Source organism: Dermacentor albipictus, unplaced genomic scaffold (genome assembly GCF_038994185.2).
Source record: "Dermacentor albipictus isolate Rhodes 1998 colony unplaced genomic scaffold, USDA_Dalb.pri_finalv2 scaffold_23, whole genome shotgun sequence".
NCBI lineage: Eukaryota > Metazoa > Arthropoda > Arachnida > Ixodida > Ixodidae > Dermacentor > Dermacentor albipictus.
Window position 1 is genome coordinate 854,715 of NW_027225577.1, and position 16,324 is coordinate 871,038.

At 45.0% G+C, this 16,324-nt stretch overlaps 2 protein-coding genes across 2 annotated transcripts in view; one reads left to right on the forward strand and one right to left on the reverse strand.

Annotated features, from left to right (window-relative positions):
- Positions 1-7,208, forward strand: part of LOC139052457 (allatostatins-like) — a 141,115-nt gene extending 133,907 nt beyond the window's left edge. The window contains exon 2 of the mRNA XM_070529571.1: positions 4,641-7,208. Coding sequence (XP_070385672.1) covers positions 4,641-5,235 — 595 coding nt within the window. The 3' untranslated portion in view covers positions 5,236-7,208. The remainder of the gene's footprint in view (positions 1-4,640) is intronic.
- LOC135898911 (sodium- and chloride-dependent glycine transporter 1-like) overlaps positions 1-16,324 on the reverse strand; it is a 968,957-nt gene that overhangs the window by 602,677 nt on the left and 349,956 nt on the right. The window lies entirely within an intron of this gene.

Consider the following 16,324-nt stretch of genomic DNA (forward strand, 5'->3'; position numbering starts at 1 on the left):
CCCCTGCCATGATAGTCTGGTACCAAGGTGAACTTTTAATGTTTACAATTTTTTCCGAAAATGAATTCTGGGGTTTGACGTCCCAAAACCAGGATACGATTATGAGGCATACCGTGGAGGTGAGGAATGCCGATTAACTTCGACCACTTGGGATTCTTTACTCCGGCCAGGGTACAGGGAACTTTTTGCATTCCTCCACCATTTCAGTGCGGCTTCGACGGCCGGAATCCAACTTGCGACCTCGTGCCTAGCGGTGCTAAAGGCATAACTACGGGGCTACCATGGAGGGTACCCATTCACGTGTATATAAGATAGCTCTATCACAGCATGGCAACGAACGCCGTGTCCCGAAGGTACGAATGAACGGATGAGACGGAGAAATTTCTCCGTCTCAAGGTTAACCTTGAGTTGTAAACAAGGTTAACCTTGTTTACAACTAGTAATAACTGTCGCACTAATATAATTAAGAATAAAGAGAGACAGTGGAACTTGTTAAAGTTCTTACTCATTAGGAATAGCACCTATTTATAGACACCCATTAAAGCTACTCAATCCGACTGTGCGGTAGGCCTTGTACGTAGAGAAACGTATTTCTTGCCTCGCGCATCATTTCTTTCGCGTACCGTGATTAAGGTGCATTTCAACTCAGCACCACGAAACAGCGGCACGTTGCAATGGGTGACCAGCTCGTTAAAGCCCACGCACTTATCTGCAGTAGGTGCCCATGCATGAGCAGCCATCATAGCGTAGGAGTTCAATGTTTGTGGCGATGACTGTGGAGCAAGCTCTGGCACACCTCTCGCGGGGAAGATACGGAGAAAATTGGGCAGGCCATCATACACTAACCCACGGTGTCGAAAGCACCACCTGAAGCACTTGGGGGCGTCATAAAAACCACAGATGAGAACGGGCGTGGCCAAGATGGCGAGGGGTTAATTATCCTTCAAATGTCATTACCCTTCCACCTCCGCCCCCCCGGCTCACCAAAAGAACGCCTTCTTCTACGGCCAAAGTAATAAAGCCCTATTTATGTGCTTGCATGTATAGATCTCTTTGGGGGAGGGGGGGTCTGTGTGATGGATGAGTGCGTGCGTTCATGTCTGCGAACGGCAAAACAATGCAATGGTCCGGTCACTGTCCAGAATTTATCGATATTTTTCGTTTCACTTAAGATACACCACTGAAGATGACACAGCCTTTCACGTTTTTGAGGTTGCCGGACGCTGAAACAGACGCGCTTTGTGCGCGCTAAGTGTTCTGCAAAATGAATGCTTCGCCACCGCGCATAATTCACTGGAAACTCCTTATCGGACAGCTTATTCATTAGGAAGCCCTTATGCGCAGGCGTCTTAAGCACGCGGGCTTGAAGGACGCTAGACTGCCTCCGCGTGCTCGAAAACCTTCGCAGCGCAAGGGAAGCGAGATAAGGAAGTTGGCAAGGAGCGCTTATTAGGGATCGCTTCGCTCACCCACCGAGTGCGTGCTTTCTAAACAGTTGAATATCAGCTTTAACGATCTTTTTATTCTCCGCCGCATTGATAACAAAATGGCGCATGACATTATATAAGGTGCCTGTCTTTATCGCTACAGAATCAAATATCAATCAGCAATAATAAAAGATATAAAATAGAGCACTAAAAAAGAGAGCCTTTATACACGTTCCTTATGATAGTAAAATTTGCAGGAAAGTTTGTAGCATGCGCACTTCAATGGACATCGGCCATAAACAGTAGCGCGCGAAAGGAAGCAGCAGGAGAAGTGCAGAGACTCGTCTGGTTTGCCCTTGGGAAAATGATTATACCGCGTTGCACTTACTGTGTCTCACGTTCAATTAATTTACGGAGTCTCATCTCGCAGATGAGAAAAGTGGGTTGTGGCTGAAGCCGTAGTCTAGGGGTCTGGAATAATTTTTACTACCTGGTGCTCTTGAATGTGCTCCGAAAACAGGGTATGCTAGCGTTCTTACATCTAGTGGTCTTCTTTACCCGATCGCCGTGATAGACAATGTAACCCGATACCTTGTGTTCAGTAGCACAATGATGTAGCCACTGAGCCTCCGCGACTGGTCCCTGACTTCAATCACCTTTCCTTGCCTCCTTCTAGACTCATCCGTTTGAACATACAAAGGACATTGATTGCACAGGCAAAATTTGCGGGCAGATCTCTTTGAGTAAGTCTTCCGGAGACTTTCAGATAGGTACCTCTCACAAAGTGTACAGGCATTAATCGAAATAATGTCGACAAGCTATGTAGCACGTGCTCATATAAGCCCGCAAGCTATATACACCTAATTGTACATACATTTTATAGTACACTCGTAGCCCTTCATAAAAAAAAACTGTTGAAATGTATTTGTAAACATGCTCTTCCATATTACCGGATAAAAGAGGCATGGAGATAACAAGGAGAAAGTGCACGTGGTAAAACGCTATCAAGACGCAAGCGCAGAGGAACGCACGATGTCTTAGACAGTCATTCAGGCTAGTCGACTGTACGTGTAAGTTGTGCGGGACAGCACTGTTGGATGGCAACGAGAAGAGGTCGTTGGCAGACAACTGATCTATACTGATCAAACATCACGAATTGCTGAAGCTTCTGCACTCTTGAATGTATCCATCGCCGGTGACCTCAGGACGTTACATACAATTATTGTATAGCGTCCAGAAAGGCACGCTCCTCACCTTGTAGTGATTTAAAAAGCCAAATATCTCACGTGCAACGTGTGCTTATTGGCCAAATAAGTTTTTCTGTATGCTATGGTTGTAGCACGGTCATCAGTTGAGCATTAAATCAGTATCCTTGTACAAATTTTTATTATTCATGTCTTTCGGCCACGTACCCTCCAAAGAAAGGCGCTGTCTCACGGGCTGGTAGCGAGTGACCTAACACACTCTTTAACTCGCGGAAACTCAACAACTTGTGCTCATGTTCGCTTAGTATGGCCATCTTTTCTGTCAGGCTTAAATAAATCAAAGTCATCTTAAGGGCTATGTGGCTATATGCCTTAGGAATTTGTTTCAATGAATTCTACTATTGTCGGCTCATCCATGGCTTTGAATTACGATCTCGATGGTAACGGAGGCGCGACGTTGCGCAGAGAGTACTAAGGCTCTTAGCTGACGCTCCGTTTTTCCGTTTTGCCGCATGTGCCCAAGTCGTTATCCTTGTGATAAAGTTTTATTTTCTAGTTAAGATCTCTTGTTCGTTAATACGCAGTATGCCGCATAGTGCTGCCCTCTCGATATGCTCCATCGCGTGTAACTTAATGGCTTCGACAAAGCGACTCTTTCCGCACGCAAATTTGCATTGACGTGACCATTACGATACGAATTTCTAGGAAAGGTCATCACCTTTGTGTTGCGCTGGTTGGCCCTCGTCGAAGGAGGGACGAAAATTCAAAGCGCGAAGAGCACTGAAAATGCTGATGACGGTCTAAGAGCACGAACGCATTCAAGTTTCCGGATGCGAGATAAAAGGGGAGCACAGACAATAGCACGTTGCCTTGCATATTAAACATGCACGTTTCTGCAAAGGAACGAAGGCGCCGAAAAATATCGCAATGATTCAGCGTTGCCGACCAGACGAGCAATTCAACTACGGGTTGATAATTCTTAAGTTTTACGCAATTTTCTTTTTTTTTTTAGAAATCGCCTGTCACAGATAACATAATTCCTAGTCCTTGAGCTCGATTATTCAGAGAGGCGGACACTACTTGGACGAGAAATCGAAACACAAATTCACCTAATCAACAAAATTCAGTAATTAATGTATTATTATAAGCTTTGCGCCACATATGGTAATTTACAAGACATAGTTTGCAAGACATATATACTTGGAATGAATTGGAGAATGACACTCGTTTGGAGATATGCGCCATCAAACTCTTCGCAAAAATGCACTGTTGTTCCACTTACTTTTTCAACAAAACGTTCTTCTATGCATTGAAGCACAGAACTATACTAGAACCGCCGTGTATTTCGTCCGACACTTTGGGAAATAATATCTCGAAGCTAGTCTAATCCTCGAATTTCTTTTCAGATGGATACGTCTTGCAAGCTCACCAGCTGTAATTGATAAATTTCACTATGGCCCATGAAGTGATTACTAGATTAAGAAGTTATTTAGTGAATTTTTGTTGATTTCTTGAACATGTGTTAATTTTTAGTGCTAGCAATGTCCACCTCTTCGAATAATACAGCTCAAGGACGACATCTAGGCTATCTGCCACAGGTGGTTTCTCAAATTTCCGTAAAACTGAAACGTGATCACCCCATATGATAGACAAATACATATCATTACGCATACCATAACCCGTAAATTAGTATACTGACAGTCAAAGGATGGAATGAGCTAACGCAGGGCCTGAGTAAGCGGTGGTCACTGGGATGTGGGATTTCGCAACAGCGACCTCAAACACGCGGATGGAGATTTCTACAAAATTAAACAAAATAAGTACTCCCCGTTTCACATCCTCCCCTCAGGCATAGATTCAGATTAATTCTGGCTAGCCTCATCCAGACAACCATGCACACTGCGGCTCTAAGATGTCGATGTCCTCGAGGCCTTGAGAAATGAAACGCGCTTTTCCTTGCGTCTCGAACGAGTGTGTAATTCGGTGTCGTTTGCGCCGCTCCACGCAGGAGGTTTGCCTGCAGCCCGTTGCAGTTGCCGAGACCCACCCTGGCCGCCAGCCTGACGCTGTGGCTGCTCCTGCTGCTCGCGGCCAGCGAGCACTGCCGCGCCGACGAGGCGCCCATGGGCGCCGTCTCCTCAAGCGGCGGCGGCGGCGTGCTACCCCTGCAGCAACACCACTCGAGCGACAAACGCGCGGCTACGCGGCCGCTGTACGGCTTCGGCCTCGGCAAGCGATCCCCGTTGCTGCTGATGGCCGACGAGTCGCCAGTGGACGCGGACATCGACGAAGACGAGGACGACGATGCGATGGCCGAGGCTGCGGCTGCGTCCAGGACCGGAGGCTATCTCGAGAAGCGCGGCCCCCGCGAGCCGCTGCGCTACGGGTTTGGCCTGGGAAAACGCAGGAGCGGGCAGGAGCGCGAGTACGCGCCCTTCGACCAGGAGAAGCGGGAGCGGCATCGCTTCAGCTTCGGACTCGGCAAGCGGGACAAGAAGTCCAAGTTGGAAGACTTCATGAAGCGCAGGTACAACTTCGGCCTGGGCAAGCGCGGCATCTACGGCGACGCCGACGCGGGCGAGCGCTGGAAGAGGAGCTTTTGAGCAAACGGCGCGCACGCGCCAGCGCACACACCCCACTCCCCCTCCCCACCGACACTCGGCGTTCGCCTCCTTCTCAGCGTGGCCACGGGGAGGGAACAACAAAAAAGAATCAACCGCTGGGAGGAAGAAACGGGCAAAGCACGCGACATGCCTCGTTGTTCTGCCCTGTTCCTTCCACGAATGAAGTTCCCCAACCGTCCCGTTACCCTCCTTTCCTCCTTGCTCCTCCTCCCGTTCGCAAACCACGCGTCGGCCGGCGGGCCTTGTTAGGCCTGCCTAAGCCTAACTGGTAAGCCTAACTGGCAAGCCTAAATGACAAGCGTAACCCGTTTGCTTGTTGAGGCGATATTGTTGAAAATAGCATAAAAATCTAAAGATGAATGCTAACGACGAAAAGTACTCAAGAAGTATTAGTCCAGGGCTCGACCCTCTGCAGCGAGCTTCGTCGACCCTGTGAACCTGTGCAGACGTCTCCCCTCTTCTTGTTCTCACTCTGAGTTCCAGCTCTTAAGAGTCATGGACTTTTGTTCGTTGGAGTCCGTTCTGCCTTGTTGTGCAGTAGTTTCGATGCAAATACGAGAACGTGGCATGCGCAGCGACGTTATAGTGACAGAGTCGCACGTCCTCGTTGCTATAAATCGATGTGTACTGCTCACAGCCCGCTATAGGCTGTGGACGATGTTGCCGTGTTGGCGAATCAATAAACCATGACATCAACATCGAGAAAACAGAGGAACACCAGTTTATGGGAGTCAGTGTGTGTGTGTCAGTGTGTAATAAAAGATGCTCAAAGCCAAAATTCATTTTTGGTAAGAACTATATTGAGAAGGTCATCATACTGCGATAGGACTGATGGCAGGCGTGTTGCCAAAAGTTACTGAGAGTAATCGGGTAATACTGGCTTCACTAACCAGTAGTAATACGTAGTTTTGCGCTTACCAAGGTAGCAAAAAAAAAAAGAACGCAACAGAGGTTTATATAGCCCGAGCCACACAAAGCGTTCATGCCTTGATTGAATAAAACAGTATATGCAAAACGTATAGTCTTCTCTTCAAAAGCCGGTGGCAATACGATTTGAATGGTCATCGCCGAATGGTGCCACAATGTATTTTTGTGAAGCGTTGTAGACTCTGTTTTTGTCAGATGAGACAAAGAAGTTAACAAAGAAGTGCAAGAATGTACGTCGTTCGCCCTCTGTTGATCCGGTTCACCGGAATCTGGCGGCTAAATCGCGCTAGGGCATTACTTATCGAAACTCAAATCATCCATGAATATATGAACACACTTAAGTAGAAGCAACTCCTAGGTAACCATTCACACTACTAAGTACAAGTGTTCTGTTAATCAGTCTTAAAAGAGAAAATTTCGACTACTAACTAGTGCTACGTATATTTATTATGGCGAATAAAGCAGGAATAGCGGTACTTCCTTCCAACGTGGCAAGGCTGTGTAGTTGAAGGGAATAGCTCAGAAAGATCTTGGGGCAAGCCTGAGCAAACTACCAATACTCTGTAATAGCGATAAGCCAATAACCATGATTTGTTATAAATACGTTAGGAAATTATGTGTATGTAATGGAGTAGAATTGGTCAGTCTTCACACAGTGACCGTGGCACCTAGCAGTACACTTGTGCAAAATATAACTTAAGTCGAACTAGTAAAAATAAGCCCACTTCTAAGTCCTAATGAAAGAAGCAGTAACTATACGATGGAACAAGTCGAAGCCTAGAATGTGTAGCGGATGTTGGCAGAATAAACTGACGGAATCAAATCATATGTGAGCATGACAGCCCATCTTCTTTTTCATCTTAGAAAAGTCGAATTTTGGTGCTTCAATCCTAGAGACAGAACTATCGCCCTTGCTGAGTAATAATGTTTAACAAGATATAAATGACGTTCATTATGTCAATATTCTGTACGCGGAGTTTCGTCTGAATGTAAATAAATGTTTGCGGCAAGTCAAAATAAACTGGTGGCACTGCAGCAGCGTGAAATCATTGTATGTGTTGCATCAGCTTCAGGTGTAGCGCGATGACGCAGAGTTCGAGCTGGGATTAAGATAAAGAAACAGCTGCTCTTACTTTGCGCATATTCATTCACTCGTTTGCTTGTGGAAACTTTAGCTCGAGTGCAATCATGACTTCATGAGACAACAATAAAGATACGTTAGAACCATGTCTGCAATGAAAGAGGGTGAATATAACGGAAGAGTCATATTGAAAGAATGGCGAATAACACTGCTTCCACAAAACCATTCACGCAGAAACCGACTGAAATACAAAGCAGCTTAGTAATATTACAGCACACGATGAAGAAACTTGATACGTTTACACAAGGCTCTAAGATCTAAAACTGAGGTGTTAGTTGCTAAGCTAGAAGAAATCGGCATTTGCACATGGCTGCGCAGCTTCTAGATATAGTGGGATTCTTCCGGATTCCTTCACAATCTGTCAAAACATATGGACAGTGCGATGTTCATACACGCAAGGATAATTTACACTTTGCCGAAAGTGAAAAATCATGTCTGCCACCAAGTAAAGCGATAGTGAAATGAACTCAGCTTACTATCTGATTTTGCTGTGCACAAAACAAATTCAGGACTAGTAAGGTTGTGGGACAGGAACGGTTACCCTTTTTCACTTCATTATTAACTCCAACATACATACATACATACATACATACATACATACATACATACATACATACATACATACATACATACATACATACATACATACATACATACATACATACATACATACATACATACATACATACATACATACATACATACATACATACATACATACATACATACATACATACATACATACATACATACATACATACATACATACATACATACATACATACATACATACATACATACATACATACATACATACATACATACATACATACATACATACATACATACATACATACATACATACATACATACATACATACATACATACATACATACATACATACATACATACATACATACATACATACATACATACATACATACATACATACATACATACATACATACATACATACATACATACATACATACATACATACATACATACATACATACATACATACATACATCTACAAGTGCAGACAACATAGTTGCGTAGAAGCATCAGACTAAATTGCCGCTTCCGTATCAAGGGAAGCATGTCTCCAATACGAAATAAGTTCAAACGGTAAATAGAAGCTCAAGCGGAATGTGAAGCATCAAGACCACCTTACTTCAATACTTCACTTTATATATGAACGACGTAACAACAACAGGTAAGTTGCCTCTTTCCGACTGAAATTGTGTAAACTAAAACGTACAAGCATGTGCCACAGGAGGTAATATGCTGAAATGACTCTTTCATGCTGGTTTGAAGGGTCACGTTAGCGATCCTAGCACTAAAGGAGGCATCGCTATAAAACTACTTTCACTGATTCTTCCCATGAGACCAGTGACGTGGGCCTGACGTCATTTACGAAGCAAGTGGACGCTTTGCTCTGTACCAAATCAACCGTCTCAGAAAACTAGACGGACGAACCAATCGCGTTTATATAACAACTAACTGTGGGTCAGTAGCACTGGCGAAATGGTAGACAGAAGCTGCCCAGTGTCAAAGGACAGGGAAACACTTGTTATGAAACGGCCGTGCCCTGTTGTCGGACGGCGCTAAACAGACGACATGACTGCTCACGAAGCAGGCAAATTGCTGCTCACGTAACTACGCCTGGAACAAATTGGCCTTTGCCTGCTACGTCTATGGCTTTGTTCCTTCATGGAAACATTTTTGTCTTCTTGTTATTGCCTTTGTGTAAGCTTCTCTGTCTCTGAGTCCGGAAAACGCATCGTTCCTTTCTTGAGAGGATTGCTTTTTTCTTCTCTGGAGATAGCCACTTGGTGAGATTACTCGGCAGTGTTTCCCAGTGATATCAAGAAAATAAATAAGCAAATAAAGAACGAAATCATCTCTGTTTTCGGTATCGGCCCCGTGTACTGCCTTTGACCGTGGCCCATCATCGAATCGTATGCTTAAACGAATAAGCAGACCCAATCGCGGATAACTTTCTGGAAGATAACTGTAGTGACATTAGATTCGCGATAATGTAACGACTCTGTGCCAGCGCCACTCCTTTTCATTCTTCCTCAGTGGTCAGAGCTGCACTCGAACCTCATTGTAGACGGGGCCAGTCAGGCGTAAACAGTGGATGACATTACTAGCCCGGAATCGAGTGCAAGGAATCTCCGCATTAACTGGTCTAGCTTTGCAGAAATATGCACGCTGCTAGTGCTTTACGCATAACATGCACGTATAGAGTAATCCAGAGCTTCATAAGAGGGAGTGACGTCGACTCATGTACAGGCAAGAGAAGTGTAGCACGTTTACTTGAAACCGTCGCTGAAGGGTGATATCATTGCGTTTCGGCTATATCACCACAAAATTCCCGATAATGGTCAAAGTTTGCGACATAGTACGCATAGTACCATAAAACTTTGGTAAATACTTATCTTCTTTATTGGCGTAAGGAATCAAAATAATCATATCGTTCTTTAGTTTTATTCCACCCAGACATCTATGTAAGCAATGGAGAGTTTCAACTAAAAATGAAACCTACGCAAGGCACACACTTATTAGAAGCCCAGCAGGGAGTAGACGCTTCGTCGCCTTGCCCATGCACGAATGAGGATGTAATATACTCCATTCAGGTGGATCTTTAATAAATTCCATCTTTCACAATAGTTTTTAAGGTGTTCCTATAGAAGGGAACATTCATTTCCTGGGGAGGTTTTCTAAGTGTTCAAATTGTGAATATTCTATCATTTCTTCAAAGAGCTTTTCAATGTTAAAGGTAGAATGAATAGAGCTCCATTTAATGTGAGGAGTGGAGTAAATAAGCTAAGTAAATAAAGCTCCAAGAGACTTTCTGAGGATCCTGCTACTTCATTTATGTTGTTTTTTCCCTGCAATGCAATGAAAGCACAGCTTCGCCGCCAGCGGGTCGAGGACATTTATTGACAGATGAAGCACTGTAGGTGTAACATTTTATGCAAATTAACAACTTCTACAATAAATATAATTAGTTTTGATAACTGCCCTGAAAGGTATTGTATAGATAGAGTATTGTAAGCTTACTTAAATGCCTATCTAATTAACCGCATGTGCCAGAAATTTTTTTTTTTTTTACGGTGAACATAAGTTGAAACGTTTGCTCAACACAATTTAACGCGCTCCTTGGCGCTTTCACAGTCACGCGAACATGTGATATTGAGATGATTAAACATTGCGTGACAAATTTCATTTTGAGCAGGTTAAGCGACTGGAAAGCTTGACAGGAGCATATTCTCGTTCATCTATTTGTTATTACCGTTTCAATGTATGTTACGGTTGAGTGGAAAGAATAAACCCAACGGTTGTTCAGATATATCTGTATGAAGCGTATGTTACGATCTATAGACATTACGATATCACCTTACAAATACAAAGTAGACAGTGAATCACAACATTCCAGGAAATAATTTCCGGAAAGTAAGAACATGTTTTTTTGTAAATTATATATATAAGGTTAAGCAAATGTATAAAGTATGCAACTTTTACGCTCGACATTGACCAAAAAGTATAAAAAGTAATAATAAATGCCGCATATTTATCGAGCAGGCACGCACGGAAACAACGCTATGCCGATGCACAGCTAGTAGAGCGCAGTATGATCTGAGACATGATGTGCGTGTGTTCGAAAGGGCCCCGGAACTGCACGGCGCCGCCGACATACGAATATTTGGAGAACTAAACGCCGTTCCAATTACTGGCATTTATTACACCAATTTCTCGTATGCGGGCACTCCCGTCCAGTTTGTAGGCCCTAGTGAAGTCGCGCACCATGTTGCAGCTCTTACTGCACGCATCTGTACTCATAAGACGTTGCGCTGACTACATTAAGTTACATTCCGATACGTTACCAACATTAACAACTTTTTTTTAACTCAAATTAACCGTACTAAAGTTTGCCTCCCCTTTGTTTCGTCTTTGCTCAAGGCGACATTGTCAACTTCATTGGGCGGGTGTCCTGCCTCCACCTTTTCACCATCGGCATTGTCTCTTCTTTATTCCACAGAGACGGGTCGTCGAAGGCGTTTTGTATTTGAAGATAACGACAGATTATGCGCCAAAAGCGTGGCAGTTTGGTCGAGTTGATATATGTCATGACTTTTTAAGGCTTGTAGCGCAGCTAAGAATGAGCAAAAAGGAATGTGGAAGGGGTAACGAATAGGAACGGAGAACAGAGTGAGCGCTCAGATTAACCGTACTAAAGTTTCCCTCCCCTTTGTTTCGTCCTTCCTCAAGCCGACATAGTCAGCTTCATTGGGCGGAAGCCTTGCCTCACTCTGTTTTCTCCGTTCCTTTTCAGTACCCCTTCCACCTTCCTTTTTGCTCATACTGAGCTGCGCTACAAGCCTAAAAAAGCTTATGCGCCATACCGTACATGCGGTTACGTAAATATTAACATTGGATCTGAGGTGAATTTGCGAAGCACCACACTCCTGTCCGGGACACCCTTGGCAGGTCGAGAGCTCTGTTTTAATACCTCGGTTCCTCCTCCAAAACAGCCTCATATAACAAGTCGCACCAAGTCAGTGACTTGATCGGGTGAACTGCGATTTCCTATGTGCAGATTAGTGCCTCTCGCTTCACGTCGCCTAAAACATTACATAAAAGAAAAGAGGAACAGGAAAGACGCCTGCCTAAAAGGAGACCTCATCGCCCAATGCCGTTCTCAGTATACCTTTTGAGACAAAGATACCGTTTAAAAGAAATGTTGCTGCGCATGCGTGACGACGATATTTTCCAACTAAAATGCTTGCAGCCCCAGACTTAGCTGAACCAAGCAATGCTTTCGTCCAACAGCTTCGTCTTTACCATCAACCTTCCCCCCGAGCCCTGCCCACCCCTCTACTCTGAGATGGATTGGCGGTGGTAATGGTGCGGTGTGACGACGGTGACATGAAATTTACGGATTAATTCTCGGAAAGCCTTCATGCTCGCGCTTCCTCCCTGGGGGAGAAAGGGAGAAAACTTATCAGGAAAAAGGTAATCAGGGCACAAGAGTTTTTATTTAAGCGAACTGTCTAGCGTGGCACCCGACTTACAAGTGTTTTATGTGTATAGCTTTTGCTCCATATGCGGAATTGTGAAATAACTGTAAGTCCATCCCCATCCTGTACGTCAAATTAGGATGGGATGGAGTTTTCCGAAATCATAGACGACAAAAGTAGCGTGACCGCAACAAGTGAGCACGCTCAAACGGCACTTTAAACGCACCAGCTGTCTAGGCGTCGCTTAGCACAGGTATATACTGCCGAAAATACTCGGCTTACAGCCACGCGGCGGGGTAGGACGTTTCTGATGCTGACGCTAGAGTTTACCACAAATTTTTGCAATTATTTATTGGAGTGTTAAACGAGAGGACACCACTCTCAACCACAGCACCTACCCCCTATCCTTCCCCGAAACATCCATACAGGCACGGTGCACAACATGTACTGGACAATGTGGCGTCCTCTACGTACAGAAAATTTGACTGCAACTGACGCTCGAGTTACGGGCACCGCGCCCATTGACCACACCACTTGACACGGCGAAAATGGGCACTCCACATTCGAGTGGGGTTTATTTCCGCAAGACCCGCCAAATTGCATGTCGGCAAGACGAAAGGCGACGATTGTTTTAGCCTGCACCTTTTAGTTGCTTGTCACCTGCCTGCCCTGCCTCGCATCGCCATGGAAGCCAATCGCGCGTCTGTGCCTACCTGCTAGCTGATCGATGTCAAAACCCGCAAGCAAGTGCATGCAAGCGTTCATGAACGTCGCAACGGATGTACGTCTGCACAGACACAAAGAAGAAAGCGTTCATGCGTAAACTTCCAAACAGACGTTCACCCGCATCCGAAAAAGCATGCGCACTTACACTAATTTGTCTAAGTACGAACATGCAAATGAAGAGAAGTGTCACAAATGCGCGCACGCACGCATCCCCTCCTTTCCACACGCGCACACACACACACACACACACACGCACACACACACGCACACGCACGCACGCACGCACGCAAGCACACATGCACACAAGCACACACACACATGTACACACACACACACGCACACGCACACACGCACACACGCACGCACAAACGCGCGCACGTGCACACACGCACACACACACACGCACGCACGCACACGCACACACACACACGCACACACACGCACACACACACACACACACACACACACGCGCGCGCGCACGCACACACGCACGCATACACGCACGCACGTGCACGCACACACACACACGCGCACGCACGCACACACACACACACACACACACACACACACACACACACACACACACACACACACACACCGGGCAGAGAGTCACTGTTGGCTAAGTGGTATTCGCAAGTTCGAATCGAGTTCTTGGCAAGGTGGTAGCCAGTTGTTTCCGTTTGAATGCTCTAAAATTAAATTGTGGGGTTTTACGTGCCAAAAGCACTTTCTGATTATGACGCACGCTGTAGTGGAGGACTCCGGAAATTTAGACCACCTAGGGTTCTTTAACGTGCACCTAAATCCAAGCACACGAGTGTTTTCGCATTTCGCCCCCATCGAAATGCGGCCGCCGTGGCCGGGATTGTTTGAAAGCTCTCTGCGACAGATCGAACAAGCCCGGCCTATGAACTACACATGGATGCTTCATCATGTGCTGAGGTTCGTGTTTGCGGTGGTATTGGAGAAGGTGGGGTTAGCTATACGGCATGCTTGCCCGGCAACAGTTCCGCCTGAGCATCTCATACGCTTTTAATACGGGTGTCTCATCAAACTTTGGCCAAATAAGTGTGTTGGAGGAAGGCAATGAAGAGGGCACAGAACCCCTATCCTGACTAGCTATAATTGTAAACTTGTTAGAGCTGCTAAAACTGCGCCATTTTGGAACTCTCCGACGCGTGTGGTGATTCGGTGCATAGTACACGCGCAGAAGACGCATACAGCTGACCTCCGCGCTCGTTCTGCCCTTTAATCAGGAGTCGCTTGCATACGCTGAGCGACACTTTCCTCTTGGAAAGAAGGAAAGACAAATACGTGCAACATATTCAATCTTACCCACGAAAAGTAAGCCTTCGGGTACCAAAACCCACGACGTCATAAGCGGACGCTAGGTCTGCTGACTACCGTTGTTTATCAATAAAGTGCGTTTTTCTCCGTTCTGTCTTGCTGGGTTTTATGCGTTTATAAAAACCACAAGACGAAGCAGTTCTGAAATCCAATTTCAGTCGGAGTTTCCTGTTTAGGTACGGGAAAGGATTGAAGAATAAAAAAAAAGGCTAAGAAAAAAATATCATCCTAGTGAGATTTTCTGGTTGGCGCAATACGCATGCGTGGTGCCGAGCAGCTGCGGTGCTAAAAATACACGCTAAATGAAACACTTTATTGAACTCTTGCGTTAGAAAGTGATGGAGCAAGCGAAAAATTCCACATGCGTCAGCTTCTTACGTATAGAGTGCTACCTGAGACATGCGTGGAACAATTGATTGTATGAAATATCTCAGCTGTCACGCAGCTAAAGCAAGAGTCTACAGCTGCAAGTAGGCCTTCAAGGATTAGAGCAGTCAGTTGTGCTTACTACAAGTGACCATGGAAATCTCGTTTTACTCGAATCACGCGGGCAATTTTCCGGCACCTTGCTGCGGTTTTTGACCACTTGAGTCGCACCTTTGATCTTTATTGTTTCACTCCTGAGTATGGTAGTCTCGTCTAAGATCTCAGTGCCTTGAGTATTCTCACTTTGTATATGTTTTTTTAATCAGCTTGCGATAACACATTCGCATAAATTCCCACAGATTGTTAGAGACACAAAAAATCATATTTTATATCACCATCATAATCCCGGAGATGCCGTATTATTAAATTCTAATAACCGGTTTGTGGCCCCTACTTAAGAACATTTTGTCGAATAGTGAAACATTGACATAATCTTCAATCTGTTTGGCGCTTCATGTAAAAGAAAGTACAGCGCATCAGCTAAATTTCAAGTAAACTGCTCTGGTTGAGGTTTCCCCTTTTTCTTCGTTATGTAGTATGGCACATTGCTGCACGTATGTGGGCGTGCTTTGGGGTGGTTAATCCGCCTGTCTGTCTGGCTTTATTCCAGCCGCCCTGTCAAGTATGGCAGACACAGCAGCTTAACGAAGACGCAACGGGGACGGGAGATAAACGTAGGCGATGCGGATGTTACAGGAAACGGCAAAGGATACTGCTGTAGGATTGCTTTTGGCGATCGCCACACCCGCGGCGTAGCTGTAAAGCCTTGCGACTTCGCTACGCAGTTAGCCAGCAAAATCATTAATGAGATCGTAAAGCGTTGCTAGCGCTCTAACCAAAAGCTCGAGCGTTGCTTACTGACATGACACCCGTACGCAGAGGTGCCCCATTAGTTTTGCTCGAGTCAATGCTTCATGACGTTTCCGCTGCGTTGAACTTCACGAGCTATCCAAAAAGTTGCCAGCCGATCCTCGCTTTTTTGTCTTCTTATTTTTAAGGCATACTTATGCAGGCATGATCGAGGAGTAGTGCACGTCTGTGAGCACTTGATAGTCGCATCGCGAAGGTATACAGGGTGTTATATATTCTTTTGAGGCCTTTTCTAAATTAAGTAAAGAAATGGTTACGTGAAATATTCCTCCCTGACACAAAGTCAGACGTATGTGGAACTGTTTTGAAAGTGGTTTATTTCTGTTCTTGACATCACCTTTCGAGAAAATTCACAATAATTTCACATATACAAGTGTGCACTCGCAGTCTGTATCGCGAGGAGTATAGACGTGAAGCGTGTTTCCAATATTGCGATATATGAATCGACAATCCAGGATGTTGAATCAAAATGTCAAGCTGCCGCACAATGCTACGTATTGACCTCTGTGTTTAGGCAAAGAAAATCACTTTTTACCGCAATAAACAGAGGACATGGTCAGTTTGTAGATGTGCAGATAAATATGATACTTTCAACAGCTAACC